Genomic DNA, 14,014 nt, shown 5'->3' with positions numbered 1-14,014 from the left:
TCGCAGACCACAAGACGACTTAAGCCTCGTTCCGGAGAGTCATGATAGTCGGAATGAGAACGCTCCCCAAGTTCGCCGACGAGTATCCGAAAACACCGTAACCACTTTTGAAATCATTGAGAGGGGACCCGATGCCGTTGATCAGCGCGCAAAGCTGGAACTCGTGGTTATTTGCAGGGTTGACCAGGTGAATCCGCGTAGTGCCGTCGCCGTTATCAGTGCCGCGCCAGATAGGTCGTGCCTGGGCCTTATCGGCAAAAGCGGAGAGACCAAGCAATCCATATTTGCCATCTATGGCATCAATATTTCCACTAATCCACTTCCCATTGGTTGTAGAGTATAAGTAACCGTCTGAGGTGAGGCGGAACCCCTCCCGTCCTTCCGGCACAAAGTTGCTCTGGGTTAAAAGACCATAGGTGGGACCGATCTTCAAGAATTTGCCAGCGTCGTTAGCCGCAGGGCTGACCCATAGGGTGTTCGTCGGGTCGGGAGGAACATATGTTGTGGCTGTCGTGGTGACAGTGGTGTATGTGGTTCTTACGAACAAGGCGGTTGTGACCACGACAGTCTGTCCCTCAGTCACCGTGCTAGTGGCCGTGGCCATTACAGTTGACGTGGTTGTTATCGGTGTAACATCAGGTTGAAGAGCGCATGCGGAAGATACAACATCGGCTATTGAAGTCAGTTACTGTCCTCTGGTTACACGGTTCATACAGAGATAAAAACTCACCGTCGAATGATTGCAGAGCCTCAGGCACATCGGTCGCCAACACATCACGGCGAAGTGCTTGGACTCCGGTTGGGCCTGGGACAAAAACAATGGGAGTACCAGTGGTAATACGCACGGTTGCTTTAGCTGTCGACGTGATAGTGGTAGTTCGGGTGTAAGTTGATTGCACGGTGGTGGAGGGCACAGTCACAGTATTGATCTGGGTCGATGTGGAAACAGGGGTCGTATAGCCCAACAAGGTGTTGCAGTATGGTTCCAGAGTTGAAGCAGCGATGACCGAGCTCGCACTGACTACAGGACAGGGAATTCTGGGAGAACCAGGACTCGTTAAGTTTGCGTAAGTGAAGCTGTAAGCAAAAGAGTAATGGTCGTTGTCTCGCCATTGTCCTTGATTAGCCGGAGCATATTGTGCATCCCAGCTCATTGTATACTTGGCAAACTATTAGTAAATAAATCTTAAAGTCGAGTAATGAAAGACTCATCTTACCATTGAGCAGACCTGTCCCTCTGGGAGACCGTTTTTGAGAAGTAAATAAGTGTTGAAGAACTGGCATGTTTGTGCAACTCCCGTTGGCGGTGGGTTCGCAATATTGTATTCGGACTGGGCCGTGCAAGCAGCAGCACATAGAGCAGGGTCAAACGGTCCATCTGTGAACATCTTTGAACCCAAGTAGGTGTCGAATCCGCCACAATCCATAGGGGCATTAAGCTGAGCCTTGCCCAGTGATGTTGGTGCAGCATACCCTTCCTCAAGGGGGGCAGTAACACTGTCATAGGCGTTCGAGCCTGCAATGACAATATCAAATCCGTAATAACGGAAGCCAGTATTCTTCGAATTGTCGGTAGAGGTAGGGCCGCCCCAGAATACACACTTGATTAGAGTCGTGCTCTTAGGATTAGGGCACCCATCTCCGGGTTGCTGAAAAGGCTCGTAAGTCAATGATGCAGATTTTCAGGGTCTTGTAGATGTACTTACAATTGCCGGGTCTCTCTCAAAGAAGATATTGAAGGAGTGGCATCCATAGATACTTGTGCATTGGCTGGCGCAAGATTCTGTATCGTAACTATCCATCAATGCGAAGCCCATATAGCCATAGGCATTACTCGAAGAGTTGAGATTGCGATAATTCAAGGCGTATCCGTTAGGAGTCTTGGCTGATTCAGCAGCCTCCTTGAAGGCAGAAAAAGCTAAGAAGCCCTCTGCAGAGTCATCTTCAGGGATGGGGCCGTTTCCCTGGGTTTGGGCCTGACAGGCACGCTTGACTAAATCTCTCTTTTCGACAATGGCGGGCAGATCGGGCAGATCTGTAGCTTGTGGGAGAGGATCTGAGACAACATCTGCTACGACTGCGGCAATAGCTGTCTCTGAGTGATAGGGAATAATAGTTGCGCCAGCAGCACCCCAAGGTACGGTGACTGTAGGAGGCGGATCGGCCGACTGGACTATAACATGTTCGTTAGTAGAGGGACAGGCAGTGAGTGAATGTAGTATGAAAGCACTCACTGATATCCCAGGGAAGCTCCTGGGCGGCGCAGAGCGCAGCAAGGGCGCTGAACGCAAACGAATATTTCATTGCGAGATTTAATTGGTAGCGATTGGAGGATTGCCTGTGTGATACAGTGGCTATAGATGGCGTTGAGTCTGAAATTAGTAGTGTACCCGAGCTCTGATGATGGACAAGAAGATCTGGTTGTGATCGGCCATGTTTATATACTCTAGGGAGTCATCGAATAACTTGTCATCCAGGCCTCTATGATGACTGGACAGCTACAGCCTGACGGCCTGGCCGCCATTGTGAGCTAATACTAGAACCATTGACAATGATCTCCAGATCCAGGGCTAGAGTAGCCAGAGTAGCCTCGATCTTGCAAGCTGAGAAGCCAGCATCAGGCTACTGAATCACGGAGTTTAGATTCGAATCCTACTTATACTAGCCCTAGTGCTTGGTGGGCTCTCTCTTTGCTAGTAAATAGACCAGATCTGGGCCCTGGCATCTATATAGTCTATTTATCTTTAGGCTTGAGGCTAAAGTAGCCCCCAGCTCGCCTCCAGCTTGCCTACCACGTGTGGGTGTCTTGCCTGAGGCTAGGCCGAACGAGGGCGAACTAGCTAACTTGGCGGTTGTCTACATGTAGTCCCGATCTTCTGGTACGATCTAATGCGCGACACCAGCGGTGACAGTTGCGACTACCGGCTTTGCAGTAATCGCCACTCCCAATGCTACAGTCTCGACACGTTGCTATGGACGACCACGACGTTAAGTTGTGCCGTTCTTAGACATGACATAGATACACTCACTTGAACATTACTATGTATTGCCAACACGGTCACCCCTGCTCACCGCATTGCCGCGTAGTTGTCCAGTAGTTTCTGCGGATAGTGTGCCACCAAGAGCTGGCCTATCCTGCCGGACATTTTGATCCGGAACGCAATTTTCGCATACCAGTATCGCTCGTTATACTGAATGTGTCCACTCGCACAGACATATGTGGGATTGTGATCGGGAGACAGGGGCGAGGTTGGATGGGATCGTGACCACAAGACTTGGGAGGTTGCTCATCACGATGCTTTGGCCAGCTCATTGACGATATTTCCTGAATCGATACAGAAAGGGTCTAACAGCTGCTACAACAAGCTACCTTGTCTTAGGCACAAATATATAGCAATTTCTGGTATCAAGTATGTAGCGCTAATAGCGAGATATTGTGGCCCTTAAAACTGGGTCGAATGGGTACGGAGCTACGTGTTTCTTTCAAACCTTTAAAAGGGGTAAGGGAACGAAATCGCAGCCCCTAAAGGTAAAACCCTAAATAACAGCAGAAATTTGGAGTTATCGTTGATGCGAAGCGCGAAGGATTAGCCTGAGACGGGTTTAAACCGATATTTTGCGGTTTCCAGATCAAGTCCCTCGCACGGACTAAGCCATTACTCTATTAATTACGAGATGCACATAGTTTGATGGTCATATAATCATTTACCTAGCATTCCTTATATTCTTCATGGAGAGCAGACTCGTCTATCCAGCCTAGGCACATAAGCGAGATGACAGCGACAGTTTGAAGCTATATATCAACACGAGTCCAGGCCGCTCGCGATTTATGGCAGTCTGTCATTACGGTATCAATATTTCTTGCGTTTTGATGTACCAAGGACATAGACCGCAATAAGATGAACCGTCGCTCACCGACGAGTCACCTCGATCGTATAGTCTTCATTGTCCCGGGCCACTACTGTGACTTTGATGCCCCAGCGGTTTACTATGTACGACCTAACACCATCAAGTCTTAGTGTAGCATCATTCAATCTATCGCCCGCACATCCGCCAGACCCAGGCGTAGTGTCCAACACCACAATGGGGCCCTCGCCAGTATTAGTCTTAGTGGAAACAGTGTACAGAAGAACCCCCGTGGCGCACGACGCTGAATCAAGGCCTTCCGAAGACCGCACTTCGGCAACAAGCGCGTTGGTCTTATTGTACTTTACCACGACAGCTTTCTTCCCACCGGCGACCTCAAGCGAGGAGAGTGTGTGCGAGGTTGTTCCAGCGACGCTCACGCAATCGATCTGATCGTCGGCCAGCCAGCCAAGTCGCCACTTGTCCCATGCGAAATAATCCGGGCTCGGCCCGCTGATGAGCCCCATCAAATCCCAGCCGCCGATGAACAAGCCCGTCGCACTCCCGTTAAATGGGTAATAATCAGGCAGACACATAGTATGTCCCGTCTCATGGTTGAGTACGAGATACCCCCAAGTTTTATAGCCATCATAGCCGAAGGTCACAGACTTCCTCGCGACATAGGTCCCATCGCGCGTCCTCACGTCACCCATATAAGTCGGGCTGTAGGAAATCTTAGTCGCGTTGGCAGTAGGAACGATGTACAGCACGTCTACAGAGGGTATAGGGGCATTGTAAGCCTTCAGCGCATCATGGATATAGACCGCGTGCTGCTCGGCTGTGAGCCCGCGCTGCCAATTGTAACTAGCCGCCGTGGCGGGCATGCGGTAGAAGCGTGACGTGTCGGCCGTCACTGATAATTTGAGCGCGCCGTATGACGACCGATAGTACCAGTCCGCCGCGTTGGGGAGGAAGAAATTCCGCAGAACCTCGGGAGAGCTCTCGGTAGCACCTTGATCGGGAAAATCGACAAACATCATGAACGCGCTTAGAGTGCCGACGCTCGGCGCGCAGTTCAATTCATACCCGAATCCCGCGCTCAGGTAGACGTTTTGATCAGCTGCTAGCTTGCAGGCTGATACGTCGGCGCTTGGTTGCTTGGGATCGTCGGCCAGTGTTCCTGCCATCACCCCGTAGCTATACCACGCCCAGCCCGCCAAAGAAAACCAGTTCATCTTGTTCGTACTGGTAATTCAAAGTCTTTTCAACGCACTCTCTGTTAATTATGTTCCCTGAAAAGCGCGGGAATTAGTAAATTTGAGTACACGATCAGTCTTGGCGGTTCTATCTATGTTTTTCTAGGTATCTTCTTGGCCGTTGAGATAAGTGCTTTGGTGGGTGCGGATTTATCCGGACTGGTGGCAATTGGTGGATATATTGTGACTGGTGATATAGGTGGAGACTAGCAGAACAACATGTCTGCCACTCCAGTGTAACAAACTCACCAGTATCTTATCAGCTAATTTGCATGAACTCTAGCTGTGCTCTGTTTTCGATCAATATGAGGTTTGAGGGTATGGAGTGGAGGGAAAGGGCTGAGAAGTCCAGACGCCAAGCTTGCTGTCTCAGAAGTCAAAGCAGTGTACACTTCACCCGAGACACAACTTTGATATAATAACGCCGCTTCGGCTTCTTTGTCCATTTAATTAATGTCATAGCCATATTGGGAACTACTTCGCCTAAGGGTTCCTTGAATGAGATGGGCGTCTATAAGTAAAAGATTTCATTCTCGAGCCTCATACCTGTCATTAGCGCAATATTGAACACTCAGTACAAAGGCGTCTACTAACTTAGGACCCAGGGCGGAGCAGACTCTGCTCAACAGCAACAATACACCTCATGACACACTCTCAAGTAACTGGCTCGCCTAATCTGACAGTTATTCATTCATCTTTTCCTAGTAGACTCTCAAGACTCGTTCACAACCAAGGGGTATAAGTCCTATGAGCCGTTATCTCATATGTATGGCTCGTTCTCCTATTAGTAAGGCGAGCTCCATGAGCCAATCGCGTGACCTTAAGCCCATAGCTTGGCTGTGGCTTGTCTCCTGGTCCAGCCTCATGTGGTTGTCATTTTGGAATTGACCCATCATGCGACCCGTCTTTTTGGTTCGTAACATGTGCGTGTCCCTAGCTATCTGTCGAAAGAGGGGTTACTCCGCCACCACAGTACTAGATGTGAGTATTTTCATTTCTAAGTGAAGTCCTCAGAGATTCCACCCATATCACCCTAACGAACAACACCATTGCTTCGCTCATTGTTATCTCGAAATTAAAACACCCTAACGCATCGTCCATACCTCTCAGGTAATGTATGGCGAGGTTGTTACACCACACTCTACCTTCCTAGCAATATATGACCTATTTGCTACCTACGAGTAGCTCTTCGTTTACTCTAGAGGCCGTCAGTCCAACATCAGCTTCAAAAGCTTGTTTACTACAAGATCAGTCATCTAGGTATCACTCAGTGATATTTTGCTTTGAACTGGTCATCAATGTGAAGATGATGCTCTACGAGCTTGATCCCAACTTAGACCTAGGCGTGTCTAAACTTGGGGATATCCATGCAGAGTATGTCCTTTCAATTTAAGGGTGAAAACATGCCCAAATGTAGATGCAACATAAATAGATTCGTGGTTCTAACCAGCAATGGATTCAAGCATTGTACTAGTTCACGGCCTAATGGGAGATTACGTCGATACCTGGAAGGCTGAAGACGATACAGTTTGGCCGAGAGACCTCCTGCCACAAGCGCTCCACAAGCAAGCCGGACTTCGCATTCGTGTCCTATCGTTTGAGTATGGCGGGTCAATTATGGGCACTAGTAGTCGAGCTGGGATTGATGACACTGCACATAATCTGTTGCAATACCTGTACGACAAGCGAGAGGACCAGCGCGATAAGTCTAGGCCTATTATCTTCGTGGGCCATAGTCTCGGGGGTGTTATTATCAAAAGGGTAATTATAACTTCTACAGTTTCTATGTTATATTAAATATAGTCTAATTAACGGAATAAAGGCAATCCGAATTGCCTATAATGATTATAGATTTAGATCTATCAAGAAGTCAATCTTAGGTGTTGTAAGTTAATCCTATGCCTTTTCTGCCCTTTACATAAGCAGTTATTAACGCATAGGTATTTCAGATATTTTTTGCGACTATGCATAGGGGTACTAGACAAGAGTACGCGGTATTTTTGCAGGACGTGCTAAAATGCCACAGTCAGATCAAGAGAGATAGATGGCCGGTAGTAGTTAGATCCCCTTCTAAAGGCATGTACGAAGAGATTAAGAAAACCCCTGAGGTGTTCGAGCCATTCTCAAAGGACTTTATTCCACTGTTCCACAAGTTAAGCCTTGAGACTTTCCAAGAGCTACATATCAAGAAGCCGCTACTTGACGCATTAGTAAGTACGCCTAGTTTAGTTGACGGGCACCTTGAGTATTATTGTTTCTAATAATATAATATTCTACTGCAGGTCGTCAATAAAACGCTGGGATCGCTCACCGCTGAGAGACCAGCGTGTATAGAGATATCAGGAGACCATCTCAGTCTTTGCAAGTTCGAAAAAGATCAGCCACAAGGGACGATGTTCCATATAGTTGAGAAACGGATCAGGGAGATGATTACAAACTCACCTTGGCAGAAAGGCAAGTTTTAGAGTATACTTGTCCTTGTTATTTATACTAACACCATATTCGGAGTCAATAGAAAATCGCCTCAAGGCGATCGATTTGCTGTGTTCCGACACGCTTTGTCAATCTATGATGATAAACAAACTGGCGAATGGCACAGGGCAGTGGGTTTTTAATCGACCGCAGTACCAGATGTGGTTGGATATGAAATTGACAAAGCCAAGGCTATGGATCACGGGTGAGCCGGGCTGTGGGAAAAGTTACCTCGCCAAGAATGTCGTTGATAAGCTCCGTGAGAAGGACGAGCCGGTCATTTGCGCTTTTCTGCGTGAGCCGGGTCCGACAGTCGATCTGTGGCATCTGATGTCCGAGATTCTTCAGCAAGCTCTAGAAATTGAGCCTATGCTACCCCGCCAACCACCTTCATCTCAAAAGGTTGGTAGTATACGGAGTTTATTAATCAATGCTCGGAACCAGGTCCTAGCCGCTGGATCGCAGCGGAATGAAGAGTCACATCCGACAGAGAACAATTTGCATGGTCTACTGGCCTCAACTATTCGGCAAGTTCTTGTAGAGATAACACCAGAGTCTATTGATACATACCTTCTGCCTATATTAAGATCGGAGAATCCATCACACAGTTTAAAACTGAATCGCCTACAAGAACTCTGGCCAAAGATCATGGCCAAAGCGCTAAGTAAGTGCCCCGTGTTAACAGTCGTAATCGACGGTTTCGACAAAATGGAAAGGCAAGACCAAAAGACATTTCTCGACATTCTCACGAAATTTGGGATTGAATGGCCAATACGGGGCAGATTTCGGCTACTCTTCTTATCCAACGATTACTCCGCCATTCATTCAGACCTTAAGGAATACAAATTTATCCGGTATCTTATTGATAAAGCAGAAGATACCGGACCAGAAATCAAGGCGAGCGTTACACAGCGCATAGATTTACTTAGCAGGATCCATAGGTATACTCCTAAGATGCGGAAAGCGATAGAAGAAGGGGTACCTAAAGCGTCTTCGGGCGGATGTGATGCTTGGGAGTTTGAAGCGCACGAAATACGACGAAAGCACCTTGAAGGAACTATTAGGAACTCAACTACAGAGAAATACGCTACAGAGCACTGCGGTTCTCTATGATCAAATACTAGGGCATATATGGGCTGATAGGTCAACAAGGAGATCTGTCAAGCATGTCCTCACGTGGATTACATTTCAGCGAGAAGGGCTAAGCCCTGCTGAACTGGGTATTGCACGAGCTCTTACAAAAGCAAGAGACGACACTACCGGAAGCGTTGACTACGACCAAGTGTGTAGCTTGCGCGACGATGATACCGAGCTTTGGGTAAACCGATTTCTTGGTCATTTGGTAAAGCTCCAAAATGGCCAATTCCAACTGATACACCCCAGTCTGATGAAATACCTGACCACAAAGCCAGAGCAGCTCGACGAGGATTATGGAGACAATGTTCTGCCTTACCATGCAGAATCATATATGGAGCCAGCAGCGAGCCACGCATTGCTCGGGAACCTTTGCGCTACTTATCTAGCACGACCATGTTTGGACCAATCTGTTCGTGTTCGGCCGGGATGCGAAACCTGGTTTGCCTGGCAGGCGGCGGTTAAGGAAAGGATGAAAGAGCACAAGTTCTTGCGGTATGCAGCACTGCATTGGTCAGAGCATCTAAGGCTGGCCCAAGATCTTGCGGTGGCGGGAAGCAACAACAGCAGAATAATGGCTGTGGATCGGGAGCGACATCAGAAGCTGGTAGACGACGCCGATAGCTGGATGGATGTCAGGTGTTATTTTCACGACTACCATAAAGAGGACCATCCCAAGCTTGAGCTTTGCTCTGCCAGGGACACAATCCTGCACCGGCCATATGTGGCGAAGAAGTCCGCCACCGCCGAAGACGCCAGCCCAACACAGACTGATGACATGACAACTCGACCAGCAGAGCCGCCGACCCCGCCTCCCACAGAGCTCCACTGGTTTGTGAGAGGGGCCACACGAGGGGCCCAGTCATTAGTAGATGCTGTTGCTTACTATCGTGACAACCGATAATTCTGGTACGTGGCACGGGTTGGGTAGCCGAAGCCCTAGTCACGGGTCTTAGTTCATTGCTGCCTAAATGCGCAATAGTATTGCCATTTTTGCACGAGTGGTGATGGGTGGGATTAATGTGCGTATGCATACAATAGTACCAAGTGTTCGAAGACATGGTAGGTTTATTAAATAATACCAAGTAGGTGGCCAAAAATGGTTGGATCTTGATTACTGGCTTTGCCCTTGGATTCATGCATTCACACTTGATGATAACTCTATGCGATACCATTCCGACATACCTATTTCATTGAGCCCCTCGTTCCTTGAAATTCTAATCACGGTCATAGCCTTGCGGGCTGATTACGTCTTAAGTTTCTACGTAAGTGAGCCTGAAATAAAACACAGGCTTCGTTAGGTTTCTGATTCTGGCAAGTGACGGCTTGCAGTAGTAAGAGACTTATTTCATGGATGAACAACGCGACGAGGTTGCGGGTGATGATCCTCGACCCTCACCATCAAGATTAGAAGATCTCATGGCAGGATTCGACAAGTGGGAGATGGAATTTAAAAAGCTCAAAGCAGATAAAGAAGAAGCTGAAAGGACCGCCCAAGAATTGAGCAAGGAGCTTGAAAAGCAATATTCCAAGCAATGGGAATTGGAAAACAAATGCAAAGACCACACTCATGCGCTCGAGGTACTCGAGTCAACGCTGGAGAAGAGCATTCCCTTGGAAGACTGGATAACCCCGCCACAAAAGCTAAGAACCGCTCTCACAGTGGCCCAAGAGGCGATCAAGGCGCAGATAAAAAAACGAACTCGGGCAGTTACCTCTTGACACGTCTGAGGACAGGGTACTAGGTGGTCTCCGACCCCCAGGATGCTACTGTTTCGTTCGGGGTCGGAGACCGCCTCGAAAAGAATAGATATTTTACAGCCAGATAGCCTCTATACACACCTATACTCAAGCATGGTTAGAGTAAAAGAGTGGGATTATTGCTATTCAGCTTCTTATTTTTTACAATGTTTGGAGTCACATAGTCTCCCCCCCTCCCACCAGGCCAAAATTGGCCGTGTGAGGTGTAAATACCAAACTCGGATGGATAAGCGATATGCCTCTCTCGCTACGCTACCTAGCTAGCTGCCAACACATCATGCTTGCTCTACTGTAGATACTGCACCTCGTAGGCTGAAGAATACTCGCTCGGCGACTAATCAGGGGTTTTACTCGGTACACTTGATGACGTGGCGTGGCAGTGTAGCTACGGTAAAGATGCGCATCTTACGGCTCCAGCTGTCGTATCCTATTGAGTTCGGCGAGGAGGCTGTGTGCTCTTCGGCTAGCTGGGCAGGTACCCAACGGTTGATAGGTATGATTTGTTTATTGGCTGCGAGCTCAGTTCAGCAGTCGCTCCGAAGGAGCTAAAGTACTTGAGGTACGAACTTGAAGCATAGTGGACTCTATCATGGTGAGATTTCGTGACTTCCGGTAAGGTAAGGGTGAAATCTGAATACCTACCTGTTGTCAACCGAAGAGCTCTAACCTCCTATTACTGCTAGGAGCTGAATATATATACAGATAGTCCATGATTCAGATAACTCCTACATAGCCATAGCCACAAGGGGCAGGAATTTCGTGATAGTAACACCTCCATTTCCCCTGATTGTTCTTTTCTCCCCAGCCCAAACAAGGGTGTAAGCTCAACCTATTGTAAATGCAGTCTTCAGCTGGTGGATCAGGGTCGCATGAACGTTGTTTGTTTGAGTGCGATGGTACTCCGCATTGGTTGATGGTTGATGGTATTGGTCCCGGGCAGGACTAACCAGGGGTTTACCCGGGATATCTAAGCGCCAGCTGATGCGGTGCGGTTCGCCTATTCCCGATTGGGGTTGCTGATCAATAACTAGTTGGCATATCCCCTTAAGTTCCAGCTCAACTCCGCAACCTGCCAAGATTCTCTATAGCCAATTAGATCATATTAGATATGTACTTAACGGCTTTAATACCAGAAGTACCTAATGCTACACTAAACGCGTATAGATCACCAGTGAAAGTTAGGTAGTTTCAAGCTTTTACATATGTATCTGTTAGTCAAGCTAAAAGATACTTAAGACCCAATTAAAGTATCCCGGAGTTAAGCTGGAAGTTTAAGTCATAATCCGTATAGCATAATAAAGTCTTATAATAGACAATTATCTTACCTTCATCGACTACTAATTAAGCTCAACCCAAGGCTTTCGGGTTACGAGAATAGCACATAAAGGTATGTTCACCAAGGTGTTCAGTTACAGCCTGTATCTCCCATATCTTCAGCATATATTAGCAATGAATGTTGTTTGACTAATACCGGCAATCTTGCAAGCTCACACTTAAGATGACGCATCCTTATACGGAGAGTGACTTACGCAAACTCGACAATTTCGACGACAACAAGTATACTGGAGAAAAAGATAATTACGACATCAACGCATCCATTGATACACATCGGTCTGTTGCGGCGGCTGTCAATGACAGCGTGGAACAATTTATGCAGAATGCGAAAAAAGAAATGAAACGGCTGATGGACCAATTGGAAAAAGCTAGGACGGAGATGAATGAGGACAGCACAAAGCTCCTGGCACTTCTGAAAATGATGCCGATAGATACTGAGAGAAAGGAGGCGGGGGGCATTAGGAAATGGGCGGAAGCCGACACGCCCCCAACGAACCCGTAATCAAATGACTCAACCTCCCCTGAGCTAAACAAGTAGCTGTTGCTAATCGGCGCACATACGTATACGGCTGGCTGTGCCATGTTCTCTTATTTGCACTTTCTGTATAGAACAAAGATTTGCAATTCGTAACATCTATCTTTATCTCAATCCCGCTCTCGTCTTCGCCCCCCTAGCCATTCGTGTTTGCATACGTACGTTAAGGTGCAGTAAGAGGTGGTTTAAACTTTAGAGTCACGTTGGCTAGATCTGACCCATTCTCTAATCTGTTCTCCGCAGTCTCGATTTGAACTCTCAAAAAGCTCCTCAATGGCGTTTTTTTCTTTCTTTTGCTCCAGCATTCGCCGATTGGCAACTGACCATACCCCTTGGCGTTCTATCGAAGCTGGCAGGTCTGGCGTCCCTACCACCCCTACTGGCGCTGCCCCTTGGTGATTCGCCCGCATGTCTGCTTGCCCATCGATGACCAGCGGCTCGTTAACGACAAACACTTGGTTGAAGACGAACTCTTGGTTGATGACCACCCGATTGTCGACTACCCTGGGTGTCTGCGGAGTGATTAAATGGTTGGTAGCTACCTCGTTGAAGACTGCATCTCTGATGATCCGGCACACCCTAGTAAACGCATTATTGTGAGCGTCCTTGAACTGACACATGGTAACATGGTCACCATCTACGCCAGTACTACCAGCGCCAGAGAACTTCACTGCGGACGTCTGATCCACAATGAGCCTTTTCGCACCCGGCATTTTACGTTGCTCCAAGAAATTGTTGATAGTAAACCTATTTTGCAAGCGGAGAAAATCCTCATCAAGTTCTGTAAGGTCATCCGTGCTCTTCCCTAGAACGGCAATCATCTGGCACTTAGATCCAAGTTCTTTATAGCAAGTGGCAAGCTTCCGCCAGTCTTTCTTTTCTCCACCACCGTGTGGGGTCCCAAAAAACATCTGATGTGAACAGGAAGTCAGTACTTAGTCATTGTTAAGGGACGCGGCTGTAAAATCTGAGTAATCAGGCTTACGATCGATTTAGTGGCCGAAATGATCGATTTGAGCGATGGCTCGTTCTCAGCGAATCGCATAGCCTAGTCCACCGATAGATGTTAGCGACCAACGTTCTGTGTTTTAAATGATATCAACACTGATAATACAATAACACAATAACCATCTAGCTTACTTGCTTGACAATAAGACCTCCGAGACAGTGGCCTAGGAAGACCACTGGCCTACTCTCAATCCCCTCTCGCAGGTCGTTCAGGAAGGTCAGCATGCTTTGGGCGTAGCTGCGAATGCTGGCCACCACCAACTCTCCAACATCATACCCAAACGACAAAATTCTCGTCGGCGGTTGCGTTTCTTGTTTGAGTAGCAAATCTTCCGGCCAGAATACGCTGGAATCACCCTGTTTGGAGGTCCATGTGTCCATGTAGTGGCCGCCAAATCCGTGGACAAGTACGAGACTGGAGCCAATGTAGGTTAGCATTTGCGATAAGAGAATTGATGATCCATGTTTTCGGTTAGCGGTAGAGTTTACTCAATTTCTGCAACACTATTCCCGTGAGTCTCCGGGTCATAAATCACATGGAGTTGCAGTTTATGCACTGGTGTAGCTCCTTTAGACGGCTGGCGGCGAGGGAAGAAATTCAGGACCATTACGATAGTCGAGAAAAGGGGTAGTGTAAATAGCGTAAATATTTGCCTCGATATTGTTA

The 14,014-nt window shown here is 47.7% G+C and overlaps 4 protein-coding genes across 4 annotated transcripts; 1 reads left to right on the top strand and 3 right to left on the bottom strand.

Annotated features, from left to right (window-relative positions):
• Nucleotides 1–2,628, bottom strand: F5B22DRAFT_659634 (uncharacterized protein). The gene is made up of 5 exons (XM_047980214.1): nucleotides 2,235–2,628; nucleotides 1,707–2,173; nucleotides 1,218–1,649; nucleotides 731–1,160; nucleotides 1–672 (listed from the first exon to the last, which is right to left on the bottom strand). Exons 1-5 carry the CDS (start codon nucleotides 2,302–2,304, stop codon nucleotides 20–22), a joined length of 2,052 nt encoding a protein of 683 aa, XP_047834586.1. The 5' UTR covers nucleotides 2,305–2,628; the 3' UTR covers nucleotides 1–19.
• Nucleotides 2,629–3,642: 1,014 nt separating this feature from the next.
• Nucleotides 3,643–5,216, bottom strand: F5B22DRAFT_592390 (M6 metalloprotease). The gene has a single exon (XM_047973912.1). The coding sequence runs from the start codon at nucleotides 5,079–5,081 to the stop codon at nucleotides 3,912–3,914; it is 1,170 nt and encodes a 389-aa protein (XP_047834585.1). The 5' UTR covers nucleotides 5,082–5,216; the 3' UTR covers nucleotides 3,643–3,911.
• An 821-nt stretch (nucleotides 5,217–6,037) lies between these two features.
• Nucleotides 6,038–8,731, top strand: F5B22DRAFT_421947 (uncharacterized protein). The gene is made up of 6 exons (XM_047971641.1): nucleotides 6,038–6,476; nucleotides 6,566–6,863; nucleotides 6,925–6,987; nucleotides 7,052–7,312; nucleotides 7,385–7,556; nucleotides 7,618–8,731. Exons 1-6 carry the CDS (start codon nucleotides 6,262–6,264, stop codon nucleotides 8,685–8,687), a joined length of 2,079 nt encoding a protein of 692 aa, XP_047834584.1. The 5' UTR covers nucleotides 6,038–6,261; the 3' UTR covers nucleotides 8,688–8,731.
• Nucleotides 8,732–12,524: 3,793 nt separating this feature from the next.
• F5B22DRAFT_642980 (uncharacterized protein) lies at nucleotides 12,525–13,955 on the bottom strand (the record flags this gene model as incomplete). The annotated part of the gene is made up of 4 exons (XM_047978205.1): nucleotides 12,525–13,250; nucleotides 13,325–13,387; nucleotides 13,480–13,762; nucleotides 13,837–13,955. The coding sequence occupies 4 exons, from the start codon at nucleotides 13,953–13,955 to the stop codon at nucleotides 12,525–12,527; spliced, it is 1,191 nt and encodes a 396-aa protein (XP_047834583.1).
• Nucleotides 13,956–14,014: the final 59 nt, after the last annotated feature.

The sequence above is a fragment of the Xylaria bambusicola genome (genome assembly GCF_022495145.1).
Source record: "Xylaria bambusicola strain CBS 139988 unplaced genomic scaffold F5B22scaffold_5, whole genome shotgun sequence".
Classification (NCBI taxonomy): Eukaryota; Fungi; Ascomycota; class Sordariomycetes; order Xylariales; family Xylariaceae; genus Xylaria; species Xylaria bambusicola.
Note: the sequence above shows the minus strand (reverse complement) of the source record. Positions and strands in the feature narration are given on the sequence as shown.

Excerpts from the sequence above, each read along its gene's own strand:
- F5B22DRAFT_659634 (XM_047980214.1), bottom strand. The coding sequence starts at position 2,304 with ATGAAATATTCGTTTGCGTTCAGCGCCCTTGCTGCGCTCTGCGCCGCC. Across the intron at positions 2,174-2,234 it reads GGAGCTTCCCTGGGATATCA|TCCAGTCGGCCGATCCGCCT; the intron begins GTGAGTGCTTTC and ends AACATGTTATAG. Across the intron at positions 673-730 it reads GGCTCTGCAATCATTCGACG|CCGATGTTGTATCTTCCGCA; the intron begins GTGAGTTTTTAT and ends TGACTTCAATAG.
- F5B22DRAFT_592390 (XM_047973912.1), bottom strand. The coding sequence starts at position 5,081 with ATGAACTGGTTTTCTTTGGCGGGCTGGGCGTGGTATAGCTACGGGGTG.
- F5B22DRAFT_421947 (XM_047971641.1), top strand. The coding sequence starts at position 6,262 with ATGACCTATTTGCTACCTACGAGTAGCTCTTCGTTTACTCTAGAGGCC. Across the intron at positions 6,988-7,051 it reads AGAAGTCAATCTTAGGTGTT|ATATTTTTTGCGACTATGCA; the intron begins GTAAGTTAATCC and ends TAGGTATTTCAG. Across the intron at positions 7,313-7,384 it reads AGCCGCTACTTGACGCATTA|GTCGTCAATAAAACGCTGGG; the intron begins GTAAGTACGCCT and ends ATTCTACTGCAG.